Raw genomic sequence first — 18212 nt, 5'->3', positions numbered from 1 at the left:
GCAGTGTTTCAAAATATATCCAGTTGATATTAAAGTTTCAATATACTAATCTTAAAAATGACACTTTCTTTTAATAATTGACTGAATATACCAATGGGCCAATTTAGCAATTAGGATTTGTTATCTGTAATGGTTATGATAAATTAGGCATTGTTGCCATATAGATAAATGCGCCAATTTTTTTCCAGTGCGAGCATTGTGTTATAAAAATATGCTGTTTTCTTAATTGAAGTACTAAAAAAATTAAAATATTTTTTTTTAAACTTTTTAAAAAATGTAAAAAACTTGCGAGTACTAGAACAGCCAAAAATTGCCAAAGGCCCATCCCCAATACAGGATACAGCAGGAAGACACAGTTTAGATAGCGTTTACGCATTGGCAAGACATCTTTCAGATGCATTTAGATTCTATATCGTTCATGTCGGTCCGAGGTCTCGCCGACATCTTCCCAGTGTACCAACACTCTCCAAACTACATAATCCTCACGCAATTTAATACGTTGGCCAAACACATGCGCTTTCTGGTTTTGGAATATCAAAAATCGCAAAACATATTGGCACCTAAGTTTCGTATTGTGAGGTCCTGGCAATTCCCAGGCCTAGTAAAAAAAATACATCAGAATAAGTAGTCAGAATGTTGAATAAACTTACTCTACCCGTTCGCTGATTTCGTCCTTATGCCGTTGGGAATTTGACAATATCCACAGGAACGTATTATTAAACTGACTTCAAAACAAGGGTCTGTGTGTGGCTCTCAAGATTGGTTTGTTCATCACCTGAGGTATATGCACAAGACGTAAATACATGCATGTATACTATGTATACTAACCAAAGTCTTGGAAGTGTTCGAGCCGAGTTCCCCAACTGGACCAAATTGACCCGCGGGGTTTTGCAAAGTCGATTTAATAATACTTTCCTGTGGATATTATTTGAACATTAGGACCAACTGCATAGACAACCTGTAGCGTAAGTTCAAATGTAATTCATTTAACATTCTGGCTTATACATCAAACTGTGAAAGAGGTTTTCTTACTAGGCATACACACGGCTACAGAAGCAGTAATGGCCACAGACCAACCTAGAAAGTATTCGTCATATAACAGTTCAATAGTGAGTTATATACTTGAGTAATAATATAGGCAAGGTCTGCCCTGATGACAGCCATGCAATCTGCCACCTCAGTTATCACTAGCTCAGGGACAGGGCGACAGTGTCAGTGTCACACCACCCCTGCCATGTGCAGACAGACACCGACCACAGCGTGCATAATTAAATTAAAAATCGCCATCATGATGGTTGACAAGCGACAACATGAGTGTCACTTCACAGGTAGGCAGTCAGCCGCTCCACCGGGGGTATAGCATGATAAATCATGTGAAGCAAGGTGGACAAATGCAGTGAAACAGACTATTACCCAAACGCAGTGCCTGATGCCTCTCACGGCCTCAGCCTCACAGCCAACCATCTTAGGAATCCTGCCACATCTGTCTATAAATAGATTCAGACTCGATGCTAATTGAATCCAGTGGTGCTTCAAATGGAGTCCAAAAAGAAAAAGAAGAGATGGGGGGGGGGGGGGGGGGGGGTTAGACCTGAGCTCAGAAATATTCATAGATAAAAACTATGCATTTGAGACAACAACAAAAGACAGCCAGCCAGCCACACACACTTCCTAGATTTGTTGACAGGGATGCAAATTGAAAGCGACATGGTTAATTTTCCCGGCTGCGTTTGGTGAAAAAAAAAAAAGACTCCAATAGTAGCCCATTAACACACCAAACACCCTCGAGATCCACCATGTTATATGAGCAGCAGCCAACAAATAAAAAGTACTTTGCAGTCAAAAGTTAAACTTCTTCCAACACAACAAAAACTAAAGATAAAGCTACAAAGACTAATAAGAGGCTTTAGACTGTAGACTACTACAGCCCTAGTGTTTCTTTACAAGCATCTATTTCTCTGATACACACATCTATACTCCTCTGGCCAGTTTCCCAGAACCAGCTTATGCCTAGTCCAGGAACCAAAATGTATCTGGGTCCAAGACACTCATGAATTGCACATCCTCAATCATCTTGGCTGAGTGAGTGACATTCTCCTTCATGTTTGGGTGGGGTGGAGTAGAATCACAGTAGGGGACTGAGAATGACCACTTCAGGTGCTAATCGGGAGGAGGAGGGGGGGATTGGGTAGTGGAGTCTGGGATGGAGGGGGTCATCAAGAGAATTCTTCTGAGTAGGAAGTCTATGAGTAGTAAACCACTATGCATATTGTGGAGCAGGCTCTTTGTGGTGTTAGAATAAGGCCAATTCTACACCCACACCAGTAACTCCAACAAAAATACCAGTTCAAAAACTCATATAATTTCTCCAAGTCTAAAATGGGTAACGCCATTCAGCTACACTGTAGCTGCTGTTACATACCACCTTTCCCAGAAATAATACACTACAGCTGCCAATTTCTCTTGATATATGTGTGGCCCACTACGCATTGTGTCAAACTAAGTGATGTTACATTGATCCCAGAATGCAACAGAATGGCAGTGTAAAGAATAGTATGACCATAAAGCAAGTACAGGATTACACATAGCAATGGAGTCAAGGCTCCGCTGGAAAAGTACATTGTGCCTGTGATTAAGGTTACCAGGATTAAATACATCATGCAATTTTAATCTCATAACTCTAGGACATATATAATCGCGGAATGGGCAAACAAGAACTGCGCATGTTACCCCCCTATTGAGTGTGTTCAATGAAACCACTCTGTGTTTGATGGCCAGCAGAGCTGAAGGGAGACTGTACAACAACGCATCCATATCCATATGCCGTTATAGACTAGGCTACTCACCGTCCTGGGTATCGTTCGCGCGGCTGCAGTTGCTGCAAATGTGCTTGATCTCTTTCCCGATGTGACAGTGGATCATGAAGGGCATATTGTTATTCTGGTGATGCTGATGGTTGGTTTGTTGCTCTTTCTTATTGTTGTTGAGAGACATCATTCTGACCAGGTAAAATGCCTTCTTCTTCGGTTTCTCCACCGCCACAGGCGTATTGTTTTCCCTGAAGCCTGTGTTGTTGAACCAACTCCCATGCATGATGGTGGGCGCGGGATCCGCAGCCATCGGGTAGTTGGCCGTCTTGAACATAAAGACACGAAAATTGATTCGCGTCTAAATGCACGGCATACGGGGAGGGGTTTTTAAACAACCGGCGCCTCGACTCCTACCTGACCTCACCCCTTCAACCAATCACGAGGGTTTCGCTCCGCGCGTTTGCTGAACCCCTTTCTCTTCTATCAACGACGTCAGATAGAATATTGTAATTTCCACACCTGCACCTGAGGTTCCGATCTAGCGCACTCACATCCGCCTGCCTCCGCAATGCCAAGGGCAGAAGTCAAAACCACGGATGCTACTATACTATGATGATGGACCAGTGCCGCTAGAAGACATATCGAGTGTGTGAATTGCAGTGCCTCTGCCTCTCCCTCGGTCCCCATCCTCGTCTGCAAAAATAATCCGCTCACGGCAAGCATAATTGGCTACCCAGTGTTCACTCCTGCAGTTATATTAGCCTACAGACAGAAAGTAAAGGTTTAACATCAAATCCCAAGACTTGATAATGACAAGAATGATTATAGGCTCCAGCTACATGACCGAAAGTATGTGGACACCTGCTCATGGAACATCTCATTCCAAAATCATGGAAATTAATATGGAGTTGGTCCCCCTTTACTGATATAACAGCCTCCACTCTTCTAGGAAGGCTTTCCACTAGATGATAGAACATCTGCAGGGACTTGCTTCCATTCAGCCATAAGCGCATTAGTGAGATCGGGCACTAATGTTGGGCGATTAGACCTGGCTCACAGTCGGCGTTCCAATTCATCCCAAAAGTGTTCGATGGAGTTGAGATCAGGGCTCTGTGCAGGCCAGTCAAGTTCTTCCACACTGATCTCTACAAATAATTTCTGTATGGACCTCGCTTTGTGCATGTGGGCATTGTCATGATGAAACAGGAAAAGGCCTTCCCCAAACTGTTGCCACAAAGTTGGTTGCACAGAATCATCTAGAATGTCATTGTATTCTGTAGCGTTAAAATGCCCCTTCACTGGAACTAAGGGTCCTAGCGCGAACCAAGAAAAAAAGCCCCAGACTATCATTCAGTCTCCACCAAACTTTACAGTTGGCACTATGCATTGGGGCAGGTAGCGTTCTCCTGGCATCCGCCAAACCCAGATTCTTCCGTTGGACTGCCAGATGGTGAAGAGTGATTCATCACTCCAGAGTCTAATGGTGGCGAGCTTTACACCACTCCAGCTGACGCTTGGCATTGCGCATAGTGATTTTAGGCTTGTGTGCGGATGCTCGGCCATGGAAAACCATTTTCATGAAGCACCTGACGAACAGTTCTTGTGCTGAAGTTGTTTCTAGAGGCAGTTTGGAACTCGGTAGTGAGTGTTGCAACCGAGGACAGGCGATTTATATGCGCTACGCACTAAAGCACTCGGCGGTCCCATTCTGTGAACTTGTGTGGCCTACAGTGGTGTAAACTATTTAAGTAGAAATACTTTAGAGTACTTTTGGGGGGGTATCTGTACTTTACTATAAAAACATTTTTAATTTTTTTTATCCCATTTTCTCCCCAATTTTCGTGGTATCCAATCGCTAGTAATTACTATCTTGTCTCATTGCTACAACTCCCGTACGGGCTCGGGAGAGAGGAAGGTCGAAAGCCATGCGTCCTCCGAAGCACAACCCAAGCCGCACTGCTTCTTAACACAGCGCGCCTACAACCCGGATGCCAGCCGCACCAATGTGTCGGAGGAAACACCGTGTACCTGGCCCCCTTGGCTAGCGCGCACTGCGCCCGGCCCGCCACAGGAGTCGCTGGAGCGTGATGAGACAAGGATATCCCTACCGGCCAAACCCTCCCTAACCCGGACGACGGTATGCCAATTGTGCGTCGCCCCACGGACCTCCCGGTCGCGGCCGGCTGCGACAGAGCCTGGGCGCAAACCCAGAGACTCTGGTGGCGCAGTTAGCACTGCGACGCAGTGCCCTAGACCACTGCGCCACCCGGGAGGGCCTTTACTATACATTTTTTGACAACTTTTACTTTACTACATTACTGTACAAAATAATGTACTTTTTATTACATACATTTTCTGTGAACTTGTGTGCCCCATTTTAAAAACAAGAAAATGTTGACGTCTGCTTTGCTTAATAAGGATACTTAAGTATATTTTAGCAATTACATTTTTATTTTTGATACTTAAGTATATTTAGAACCAAATACTTTTAGACTTTTACTCAATAAGTATTTCACTGGGTGACTAACTTTTACTTGAGCAACTTTCTATTAAGATAACTATACTTTTGCTCAAGTATCACAATTGGATACTTTTTCCACCACTGGTGGCCTACCACTTCGCGGCTGAGCCGTTGTTGCTCCTAGACGATTCTACATCACAATAACAGCACTTACAGTTGACCGGGGCTGCACTAGCAGGGCAGAAATTTTACGAACTGACTTGTTGGATCCTATGATGGTGCCACGTTGAAAGTCACTGAGCTCTTCAGTAAGGCCATTCTACTGCCAATGTTTGTCTATGGAGATTGCATTGCTGTGTGCCTGATTTTATACACCTGTCAGCACTGAAAATTCACTTCTGCTCTTGTTATGATAGTGTGAAATATTAATCCCAAGGGACGATAAAATTTAACTTGCCTTTATATCTAAACACACACACCATTTTTGTGCATGAAGCAAAATTCTCTTGTCATTTTAGAGGAAAATCAATCATTAGCCTGCTAACTTTAAATAATGTATCTACCTGCAATTGTACCAACTATCCTTCAAATGTGTATAAAGGGAGTCATTAACCTTACTGTGCCTAACAAGAATATGCAATAGGCCTATAGATCATCCTCTTTATCAATAAACTAGTCACTAGCTACTGCTTTTCCTGGGTTTTAGCTACATCACACATGTTATTGTACTTTTCTAGTAAAGTACAGGATGCAATCATGAGGCTCCTGGCAAGAGGCAAAAGCCCTCCGAGGAAAGTGAGGTGGACAGTAATGGTGGACGCTCTATGCCCGCAATGGGGCAAAAAGGACCAAGTTAAATAAGTACACTTAGCTATGTATTTTTTTGGACAATGAAGCTACAACTTTTAATTTGGCTCTATATTCCAGCATTTTGGATTTGAGATCAAATATTTCATATGAGGTGACGGTACAGAATGTCATTTGAAGGTGTCATAAGTATTTGGACAAATTCAGTAATATGTGTATTAGAGTACTAATAAGTTTAGTATTTGGTCTCATATTCCTAGCATGCAATGACTACAAGCTTGTGACTCTACAAACGTGTTGGATGCTAGAAATATGAAACCAAATACTAAACTTTTGACTTCTTTAATATACTATAAGTGAATTTGGCCAAATACTGAAAACACCTTAAAATGTGGGGACTAGATACATAAAGTGCTTTCATTCCTAAACGGTAAAACAGATATGTATAAAAAATACCTTCAAATAAAAGGTGACATTCTGTACTGTCGCCTCATGAAACATTTGATCTCAAATCCAAAATGCTGGAGTATAGAGCCAAATTGAATGTTTCAGCTTCACTGTCCAAAGAAACATGTTGAGGATGGAAATCGTGATGCATAGTCATGGTAGGGAAGGAAGGGAGAGGTTACGCAGTCATGTTAACAATCATCTCATAACAACTACTCTATAACAGTGCGTCATGCTGTTTTATGCTGGCGGCGGCCGTACCGTCTTTATCATTTGGACTTGGAGAATTGCATGTCCGGAGCCTGGCAGATTGAGTTACTGCCTCTTCAGCCCAACTACCGACCGGGGCTTCAAATCCTAATTGAAGGATAAGATTGATATATCAAAAGAGGAGATCTATTTAGACTGGGAACTGGTAGGTTGGGTACAGCCTATTGTGCATAATGGCCAACCACTAACCCAGCCACGCCACCCCATAGCCATGCAGTCCCCTTGCACCCCGACTCTCGATCCTCACAAAGTTCAACTCCAGAAGTTAAATGAGGCAGTAATAGGGAAGAAATCTAAAAGGTCCCCATGGTATTTTCAATCATGTTTCAGACAGAATATATTTTTGGTGTGTGTGTGCGTGTGTGCGGTGCCTTTGATGTTCCTTTCAATGAGCTGAGGCTTATTCCAGTGACATCAAAGCCCCTATCCGAAATGAGGGACAGAAGCGCCGCCACGGTGCGATGCGGTGGAGTCAGTGCCCTCGGCCATTTTTTTGATGACAGAATATGACCATGTGCTTTTCACACCAACTGCTGGGAAGATGGACATTAAGGTTCTCTACACTTCCACACTTGACCAGTAATAAATGAACTTAAACAATTCTTGTCGGGTCATATTAATGGAGTTCCAGGTGTGCGTGTGTAAGGGTGAGGTATTGTCCATAAGACATCCATAAGCTGACAGGGCTAACTTAGCTCACAAGGGATCAATCTTAAGCCTCAGATTCACTACCTTCTACTGTATGTATTGTATGTAGGTCTATGTGTTTGCGTACTTCAGCTCTCTATGCGAAGGCTAGCGTCTCCTTTCGATGACTCCTCTAAGCAGCACATGTTCAAAGCTGCATGCCAGACCCTATCAGTGTGTGCAGCTTCAGTGTTAGCTGTTGGCTCACGTGATATGTGGCAGCATTCTTATGTAACTACAGGCTGTGGATAGGGCCCAAGCACATTACTTGGGCTCATTCATGGGGAAACAAGCCAAGTATGTTTTATGTATTTTAGGCTCAGAGCAAGGTTGTTTGGTTTTAGCTACAGTAGCATTTCTTGAAGGGGGGAAAAAAATATTTTAGGTAGAGATTTTTTAAGTGATTTTTTAAAGTGAGTTTATGCTTTAGATGTAAAAGGCTGTAGACACGGGCCATACCATTCTTTCACCAGAGTGGAAATGTATTTGGTCACTCATTCCCTCTACAGCAGGTAGTAGCCTCGGCTCCAGGCTTCGCTCACATTCAGCTAGCAGTAAGCCACAAGCATTTAAACCTATGTTCAAAAAGTACAGTATTCGTCATGTTTGTCTATGTTTGATTATTTAACTTGTTGGATAGATTTGAACATTTACAGCATGGTAGAGTATTACACCTATTGTTCCTGTTTCATACATGGCTCACATCATTTGTATTATTTTTAAATGTAATGTTAATGCTTATTCACTCCCTGCAGTGTCTAGCCAGCCACCTTAGTTCCCCTAAACCGATTACTGTCGAACATTTCTGTCAGCACGTTACCATCCCCCCAAAAACGGTATTAGAAAACCTACTGTTCTGTACAGTCAGTTTGTCCCAGTGGATTGGAAAGTCACTCATCCAGACAGAGAAGTACATGAACCGCTGAAGTGGAGGAGGTCCTCAACTTCTTACTGTTAGTACCTAGGCTGAGATAGTCCACTGGGCGCGCTCTTTAGGGTCCTGCTGCTGTGTTGTGAGTTAGGGCATGAGTCTGGCACTGACACACACAACCACCCCGTTGAATATCTCTCTCTCTCTCTCTCTCTCTCAAAGGTCACGCACATCTCCTATATTCCCTCCCCATAAACTTGAAAGGGAATTAAATGTACATGATAAAAGCAGGGTTGCTTTTTTTGTCTCTCCTTTCAGTTTCCCAATGTCAGTGTTGAATCGTTATGCAATTCTAATCTGGGAGGAACCTAATCTTCCTCCATTTAGTTACACAGTTATTGGTTCCACCCTGAGACTAAACTCAATCTTCCACTTGACAAGACACAGAACGTAATGTAGTCGCTTATGTAAAGTCTGAAAAATATGAAAGAAAAGGTAACTGAGGCCACACACACACCATATTTTCAGGGACAGCAAAGTCTCTCAGAATAGACTTAATTATAGCTGTAGTATCTGCACAGTGTTATGGATTGGAATCAGGGAGTGAAGAGTAAGGAGCCAGCGTGAGGTGGTTATTCAATTAGCACAGAGTCGGAGTACAGGGGATAACTGAAAGAGCATCACAACAGAGGTAACTTGCCACATTCCAGGAGAGAACTATTAGACTGTATCACTAGCTATGGAAACAAACTACCCATTTGACGCTGTAGGGGAGCACCTTGGCTACAAGGTTATAAATCCCATCCCAAGAGAGAAACATTAAATAATTGATAGCCAACGGAGACACAATTCCATATTCCAGCAGAGTACACTGCCCACATACAGTTAACTACTATGTCTGAAATACATTTTATCATTTAATCCATCTGGTGTAAACTTTCATTTAAATTATACAGTATGAACATTGAGACAGCAAAAACAGCACACTCCCATCCACATCAACAGGGAAGTGGAGAAGCTGAAAAGCCTAAAGTTCCTCGGCATACACATCACTGACAATCTGAAATGGTCCACATACACAGAGAGTGTGTTGAACAAGGCGCAACAGCGCCTCTTCAACCTCAGAAGGCTGAAGAAATTTGGGTTGGCCACTGTGACCCTCACAAACTTTTACAGATGCACCATTGAGAGCATCCTGTTGGGCTGTATCACCACCTGGTACAGCAACTGCACCGTCCGCAACCGCAGGGCTATCCAGAGGGTGGTGCGGTCTGCCCAATGCATCACCTGGGGCACACTGCCTGCCCTCTACAGAAAGGCCAAGAAGATCATCAAGGGCCTCAGCCACCTGAGCCACGGTCTGTTCACCCCGCTATCATCCAGAAGGCGAGGTCGGTACAGTTTAGAGGTCAACCGGCATGGCCGATTAACTAGGGCCAATTTCAAGTTTTCATAACAAATCCGTAATCGCCAATTATGGCCAATTACATTGCAATCCACGAGGAGACTGTGTGGCAGGCTGACCACCTGTTACGCGAGTGCAGCATTAAAAGGACCTTGTGGCTGCAAGGAGCCGAGTTAAGTTGCTAGCTTGCATTAAACGTATCTTATAAAAAAACAATCAATCTTCACAATCACAAGTTAACTATACATGGTTGATGATATTACTAGGTTAACTAGCTTGTCCTGCGTTGCATATAATCAATGTGGTGCCTGTTAATTTATCATCGAATCACAGCCTTCATTTAACAAAAAGAGCATTGCCAAAAAAAGCACAATCTTTGCAAAAATGTACCTAACCATAAACATCAATGCCTTTCTTAAAATCAATACACAGAAGTATATAATTTTAAACATGCCTATTCAGTTAAAATAAATTCATGTTAGCAGGCAATATTAAATAGAGAAATTGTGTCACTTCTCTTGAGTTCAGTGCAAGCAGAGTCAGGGTATATGCAACAGTTTGGGCCGCCTGGCTCGTTGCAAACTGTGAACTAATTTGCCAGAATTTTACATAATTATGACATAACAATGAAGGTTGAGCAATGTAACAGCAATATTTAGACTTATGGATGCCAACCGTTAGATAAAATAAGTAACGGTTCCGTATTTCACTGAAAGAATAAACGTTTTGTTTTCGAAATTATAGTTTCCGTATTTGACCATATTAATGACCAAAGGCTCATATTTCTGTGTTTATTATATTATAATTATGTCTACGATTTGATATTTGATACAGCAGTCTAATTGAGCGGTGGTAGGCAGCAGCAGGCTCGTAAGTAGGCCAGCAGCTGTTAGCAATGCTTGAAGCACAGCGCTGTTTATGACTTCAAGCCTATCAACTCCCGAGATTAGGCTGGCAATACTAAAGTGCCTATAAGAACATCCAATAGTCAAAGGTATTTGAAATACAAATGGTATAGAGAGAAATAGTCGAAGCGTCATAATTCCTATAATAACTACAACCTAAAACTTCTTAACTGGGAATATTGAAGAACTGGAAATATTGAGCAATAAACTTAAACGTTAGCTTTTTTACATGGCAAATATTGCACTTTTACTTTCTTCTCAAACACTGTTTTTGTATTATTTAAACCAAATTGAATATGTTTCATTCTTTATTTGAGACTAAATATATTTTATTTATGTATTATATTAAGTTAAAATAAGTGTGCTCATTGTTCATTAAGTATTGCTGTAATTGTCATTATTACAAATATATATATAAAAATCTTCCGATTAAATCGGTATCGACTTTTTTAGGTCCTCCAATAAATCGGAATAGGTATCAGCGTTGAAAATTCATAATCGGTCAACCTCTAGTACAGGTGCATCAAAGCTGGGACCGAGAGACTAAAAAGCAGCTTCTATCTCAAGGCCATCAGACTGTTAAATAGCCATTGCTAGCCGTCCTCCACCCAGTACCCTGCCCTGAACTTAGTCACTGTCGCTAGCCGGCTACCACTCTGTTACTCAGCCCTGCACCCTAGAGGCTGCTGCCCTGTGTACATAGACATGGAACACTGGTCACTTTAATACTGTTTTACCCATTTCATATGTATACTGTATTATAGTCAAGGCCATCCTATTCAACCCCTTTTCCTTCCCCTTTCTTTGGCGGCAGGTGGTCAGAGCGTTGGGCCAGTAACCGAAAGGTTGCTGGATCGAATCCCCGAGCTGACAAGGTAATAATCTGTCATTCTGCCCCTGAGCAAGGCAGTTAACGCACTGTACCCCGGGCGCCAAAGACGTGGATGTCAATTAAGGCAGCCCCCCGCACCTCTCTGATTCTGAGGGGTTGGGTTAAATGCGGAAGACACATTTCAGTTGAAGGCATTCAGTTGTACAACTGACTAGGTATCCCCCTTCCCCCCTTTCAACTATTGCTGTACATATACTATTATATATTCTACAGATACACTACATGTTCTATCCACATACTGTCCATAATGTCTGTACATCCCATCCAATACACACACACACACACACACAAAGCTTTTCCTTCACTCTGCCGTCCAACTCAACCCAAACCAAAAGTTTGGACACACCTACTCATTCAAAGGTTTTTCTTTATTATTACTATTTTCTACATTGTTTAATAATAGTGAAGACATCAAAACTATGAAATAACACATATGGAATCATGTAGTATCCAAAAAAGTGTTAAACAAATCAAAATATATATTTTATATTGACGGTGACACCGTCAGTGATTCATTTAGAATTCAAGGCACACTTAACCAACACGGCTACAACAGCATTCTCCAGCAATACGCCATCCCATCTGGTTTGCACTTAGTCCCACAATCATTTGTTTTTTTCAACAGGACAATGACCCAACACACCTTGAGGCTGTTTAAGGGCTATTTGACCAAAAAGGAGAGTGATGGAGTGCTGCATCAGATGACCTGGCCTCTACAATCACCTGATCTCAACCCAATTGAGATGGTTTGGGATGAGTTGGACCGCAGAGTGAAGGAAAAGCAGCCAACAAGTGCTCAGCTTATCTGGGAACTCCTTCAAGACTGTTGGAAAAGAATTCCAGGTGAAGCTGGTTGAGAGAATGACAAGTGTGCAAAGCTGTCATCAAGGCAAAGGGTGGCTTCTTTATATAAAATATATAATTTGGATTTGTTTAACACTTTTTTTGGTTACTACACGATTCCATGTCTTATTTCATAGTTCTGATGTCTTCACAATTATTCTACAATGTATAAATAGTCAAAATAAAGAAAAACACTGGAATGAGTAAGTTTGTCCAACCTTTGAACTGGTGCTGTATATACTGTACAGTGCGTTCGGAAAGAATTCAGACCCCTTGACTTTTTCCACATTTTGTTACAGTCAGCCTTATTTTAAAATGAATTAAATAACAAAAAATACTCAGCAATCTACACACAATACCCTATAATGAAAAAGCAAAAACAGGCTTTTAGAAATGTATGCAAAGGTATTAATATAAAACAGAAATACTTTATTTACGTAAGTATTCAGACTCTTTTGCTGCGAGACAAGAAATTTAGCTCAGGTGCATCCTGTTTTCATTGATCATCCATGAGATGTTTCTACAACTTGATTGGAGTCCACTTCTGGTAAATTCAATTGATTGGATATGATTTGGAAAGGCACACACCTGTGTATATAAGGTTATTCAGTTGACAGTGCATGTCAGAGCAAAAACCAAGCCACGAGGTCGAAGGCATTGTCTGCAGAGCTCTGAGACAGGGTTGAGTCGAGGCACAGATCTGGGGAAGGGTACCAAATAATGTCTGCAGCATTGAAGATCCCCAAGAACACAGTGGCCTCCATCATTCTTAAATGGAAGAAGTTTGGAGTCCTCAAAGACTCTTCCTGGAGCTGGCCGCCCGGCCAAACTAAGAAATTGGGGAGAAGGGCCTTGGTCAGGTGACCAAGAACCCGATGGTCACTCTGACAGAGCTCTAGAGTTCTTCTGTGGAGATGGAAGAACCTTCCAGAAGGACAACCATCTCAGCAGCACTCCACCAATCAGGTCTTTATGTAAAGTGACCAGACGGAAGCAACTTCAGTAAAACGCACGACAGCACATTTGGAATTTGCCAAAAGCCACCTAAAGAATCTCAGACCATGAGAAACAAGATGCTCTGGTCTGATGAAACCAAGATTGAACTCTTTGGCCTGAATGCCAAGCGTCACGTCTGGGGGAAACCTTGCACCATCCTTACGGTGAAGCATGGTGGGGGCAGCATCATGCTGTGGGGAATTTCATTCGGCGGCAGGTACTGGGAGACTAGTCGGGATCGAGGCAAAGATGAACAAAGCAAAGTACAGAGAGATCCCTGATGAAAACCTGCTCCAGAGCGGTCAGGAACTCAGACTGGGGCAAAGGTTCACCTTCCAATAAGACAATGACACTCAGCACACAGCCAAGACAATGCAGGAGTGGCTTCAGGACAAGTCACAATGTCCTTGAGTGTTCCAGCCAGAGCCCGGACTTGAATCTGATTGAACATCTCCGGAGAGACCTGAAAATAGCTGTAAAGCAACACTCCCCATCCAACCTGACAGAGCTTGAGGGGATCTGTAGGAAGGAATAAGAGAACCTCCCCAAATACAGGTGTGCCAAGCTTGTAGCGTCATACCCAAAAAGACTCAAGGCTGTAATCACTGCCAAAGGTGCGTAAACAAAGTACTGAGTAAATGGTCTGAATACTTATGTAAATGTAATATTTTTGTTTTTAATTTAATACATTTTCAACCATTTCTAAAAACATGTTTTTGCTTTGTCATTATGGAGAATTGTGTGTAGATTGATAAGGGAAAAAACAATTTAATTAACTTGAGAATAAGGCTGTAAAGTAACAAAATGTGGAAAAAGTCAAGAGGTCTGAATACTTTCCAAATGCACTGTATATTTATACTCCGGTCTCTGACATTGCTCATTCTAACATTTCTATATATTTCTTAATTCCATTCTTTTATTTTTAGATTCCTGTGTAGTGTTAGAAATTACTGCACTGTTGAAGTGAGGAACACAAGCATTTTGCTACACCCGCAATAACATCTGCTAAATATGTGTATTAGACCAATAAAATGTGATTTGGAAAGTGTTCCACCTTGTGTCTATTATATGAAAGTGCTACAGTGGAAAGGTGGTAAAGATGACTTCCCATGTGTGGCTTCCTGCTACCATCTAGTGGTCAGCCAATTCACATAACTCATGTCACACACCTCATTCAGTTTAGGAGTGTCATAAAACTACAAAATGATATATCTCATACCTTTACATTTTGTCTAGTACACCATATACGCTGTCCCAGGGACACCATACCCATTTGTAGTCCCAGGACATCATACGTTTGTATTTTTCTTTCTTTTAAACAATACTCTATACCAAAGAAGGCTGGTGAAGGGAGGACGGTCCATAAAAACTTCTGGAAGGGAATAACTGGAATGGTAATAAACACATGGTAACCATGTGTGTGCAATGGTGGAAAAAGTACCCAATTGTCATACTTGAGTAAAAGTAAAGATACCTTAATAGGAAACGACTCAAGGAAAAGTGAAAGTCACCCAGTAAAATACTACTTGAATAAAAGTCTAAAAGTATTTGGTTTTAAATATACAGTACATAAAAGTATCAAAAGTAAAAGACAAGTAAAAATAATTTCAAATTCATTATATTACATTATTTTGTATTTATGGGTAGCAGAGGGCACACTCCAACATAATTTACAAACAACACGTGTTTAGTGAGTCCGCCAGATCAAAGGCAGTAGGAATCACCAGGGATGTTCTCTTGATAAGTGTGTGAATTTGACAATTTTTCAGTCTTGCTAACCAATAAAAATAAAAGTATTTTTGGGTGTCAGGGAAAATGTATATTATTTTATTTAGGAATGTGGTGATGTAAAAGTAAATGTTGCCAAAAATATACAGCATATTTGAAAAGTATTCGGACCCCTTGACTTTTTCCGTATTTTGTTACGTTAGAGCCTTCTTCTAAAGTATTTTTCCCCCTAGTTAATCTACCAACAAAACCCTGTAACGACAAAATGAAAACTGTTTTTTGTAAAATTTTACAAATGTATTAAAATTTAAAAACAGAAATACCTTATTTACATAAGTATTTAGACCCTTTGCTACGAGACTCGAAATTGAGGTCAGGTGCATCCTGTTTGCATTGATCATCCTTGAGATGTTTCTACACCTTGATTGGAGTCCACCTGTGGTAGATTCTATTGATTGGACATGATTTGGAAAGGCACACATCTGTCAATATAAGCTCCCACTGTACACAGTGCATTTCAGAGAAAAAGCCAAGCCATGAGGTCAACGGTATTGTCCGTAGAGCTATGAGACAGGATTGTGTCGAGGCACAGATTTGGGGAAGGGTACCAAAACATTCCGCAGCATTGAAGGTCCCCAAGAACACAGTGGCCTCCATCATTCCTACATGGAAGAAGTTTGGAACTACCAAGACTCCTCCTAGTGCTGGCCGCACGGCCAAACTGAGCAACCGGGGGAGAAGGGCCTTGGTCAGGGAGGTGACCAAGAACCTGATGGTCACTCTGACAGGGCTCCAGAGTTCCTCTGTGGAGATGGGAGAAACTTCCAGAAGGACAACCATCTCTGCAGCACTGCACCAATCAGGCCTTCATGGTAGAGTGGCCAGATGGATGCCACTCCTCAGTAAAAGGCACATGACAGCCCGCTTGGAGCTTGCCAAAAAGGCACATAGACCATGAGAAACAAGATTCTCCGGTCTGATGAAACCAAGGTTGAACTCTTTGGCCTGAATGCTAAGCGTCACGTCTGGAGGAAACCAGGCACCGCTCATCACCTGGTCAATACCATTCCCTATAGTGAAGCACGGTGGTGACAGCATCATGATGTGGGGATGTTTTTCTGCGGCAGTGACTGGGAGACTAGTCAAGATCAAGGGAAAGATGAACAGAGCAAAGTACAGAGAGATCCTTGATGAAAACCTGCTTCAGAGCACTCAGGACCTCAGACTGGAGCGAAGGTTACCCTTCCAACAGGACAACAACCCTAAGCATCCAACCAAGACAACACAGGAGTGGCTTCAGGACAAGTCACCGAATGTCCTTGAGTAGCCCAACCAGAGCCCGGACTTGAACCCGATCAAACATCTCTGGAAAGACCTGAAAATAGCTGTGCAGCGACGCTTCCCATCAAACATGACAGAGCTTGAGAGGATCTGCAGAGAAGAATGGGAGAAACTCCCCAAATACAGGTGTGCCAAGCTTGTAGTATCATACCCAAGAAGACTCAAGGCTGTAATCACTGCCAAAGGTGCTTCATCAAAGTACTGAGTAAAGGGTCTGAATACTTATGTAAATGTTTTACTTCTGTTTTTTATTTTTAATACATTTTCAAAACAATCTAGTAACTTGTTTTTGCATTGTCATCATGGTGTATTGTGTTTAGATTGACAATTTAATCCATTTTAGAATAAGGCTCTAACGTAACAACTGTGGAAAAAGTGAGGGGCCTGAATATTTTCCGAATGCACTGTATATAGTACAGATACCCCAAAAAACTACTTGAGGATTTTTTCACTTAAGTACTTTACATCACTGTGTGTGTGGTGTGTTTGATACCATTCCATTGACTCCGTTCCAGTCATTACTAAGAGCCCGTCCTCCCCAATTGAGGTGCCACCAGCCACCTGTGCTCTGTACCTTCAGTGTCAGAAATGGGTTGTGCTGAGTATTGACATACTGAACCCCTCGGTAGCAGCTATACTCCATAAAGGTGTAATGGCCTACTGGAAAGGAAAATAAATGCCTCGTTTGGGCAAAAGTTCGTCCTCCGTCTTCTCTCCTGCGTGACCCGGGAACCGATTAATGGTCGAGGAGTGTGTCCATTGGGCATTTGAGTGCTAAAACGGGAAGTAGCCGACTGTAGATTGCATGTCCGCATCTCTACAGCCTGCAGCGTATTTCTTTAATTCGCAACCTTTGTTGCTTTTGTCAGTAAGCATGTAAAGTCTAGAACTTGATTCAATCACATGAAGAACAAAACACTCACTGTACATAAAAGGATTAGACTACATGTACACCAGTTCACATAATTTACTCAGTTAACAATATGCCAAGCAGTCAAAGGAACTTGGTATTGACCCCTAGACTAGTGTCTGGGGTATTTGCTCATTAAGGGACAGTTTCCTGGACACAGATTAAGCCTTAACCCCAAACCTGACCCCTACTATAAACTGAAGTAGTAGCATGAGCAGTTGGTTTACTGAGCGGCATCTTAACTGGAGCGTTAGATTTCCATCCAATATTCTCATTAACGTCTTTCCCATTGTTGCTGGAGTCATCAGATTCAAACTCGACATCTTCATTCATCGTCCTCAATCCTGGATAGACATAACCATGACCATCCACATCGTTTTCGCTTTCGGACGCACTATTAGAGGCCATGCACCCTCCATTACTCTCAACCCTTTAACCTAACCTTAACCTTGTATAAAGTGAATGTCTAGATACCCATACAGTAGGTTGCGTGTTTGAATATCATCAGGGACAACTTCAGAATTTTAGCAACTGTTCAACTACTTCCTACTTTTTAGCTACTTTGCAGCTATTTTGCATATTAGCTAACCCTTCTCCTAACCTTAAAACCTTTAACATAACTCCTAACCATATCCTTAATCCTAACCTTGATCCCTAACCCCTAGCCTAGCTAACATTAGCCACCAAGCTCTGCTACCTAACCCGAGCTTGATGGGCCCCGACACTATACATCTGGTTAGGGCCAGGTAGGCCCTGTTTTTCATCAATTACTGGGGTAAGGGCAGGGTTGCAGTATCACAAAATTGATCACTAACATTATGAAGCTGAGCCATTTGCGC

The 18212-nt window shown here is 42.1% G+C and overlaps 1 protein-coding gene across 4 annotated transcripts in view; it reads right to left on the bottom strand.

Annotated features, from left to right (window-relative positions):
* LOC129823635 (phosphatase and actin regulator 1-like) overlaps window positions 1–18212 on the bottom strand; it is a 92338-nt gene that overhangs the window by 48687 nt on the left and 25439 nt on the right. For 2 of the 4 annotated variants that reach the window (XM_055882494.1, XM_055882495.1), the window contains exon 1: window positions 2847–3692. The exons of the other annotated variants lie outside the window; for them this stretch is intronic. In XM_055882494.1, the coding sequence (XP_055738469.1) occupies window positions 2847–3144 (298 nt within the window). In that variant the 5' untranslated portion in view covers window positions 3145–3692. Of the gene's footprint in view, window positions 1–2846; window positions 3693–18212 lie in introns of those variants that run through there. 4 annotated transcript variants of the gene reach the window in all.

Source organism: Salvelinus fontinalis, chromosome 26 (assembly GCF_029448725.1).
Source record: "Salvelinus fontinalis isolate EN_2023a chromosome 26, ASM2944872v1, whole genome shotgun sequence".
NCBI classification, from domain to species: domain Eukaryota; kingdom Metazoa; phylum Chordata; class Actinopteri; order Salmoniformes; family Salmonidae; genus Salvelinus; species Salvelinus fontinalis.
Note: the sequence above shows the minus strand (reverse complement) of the source record. Positions and strands in the feature narration are given on the sequence as shown.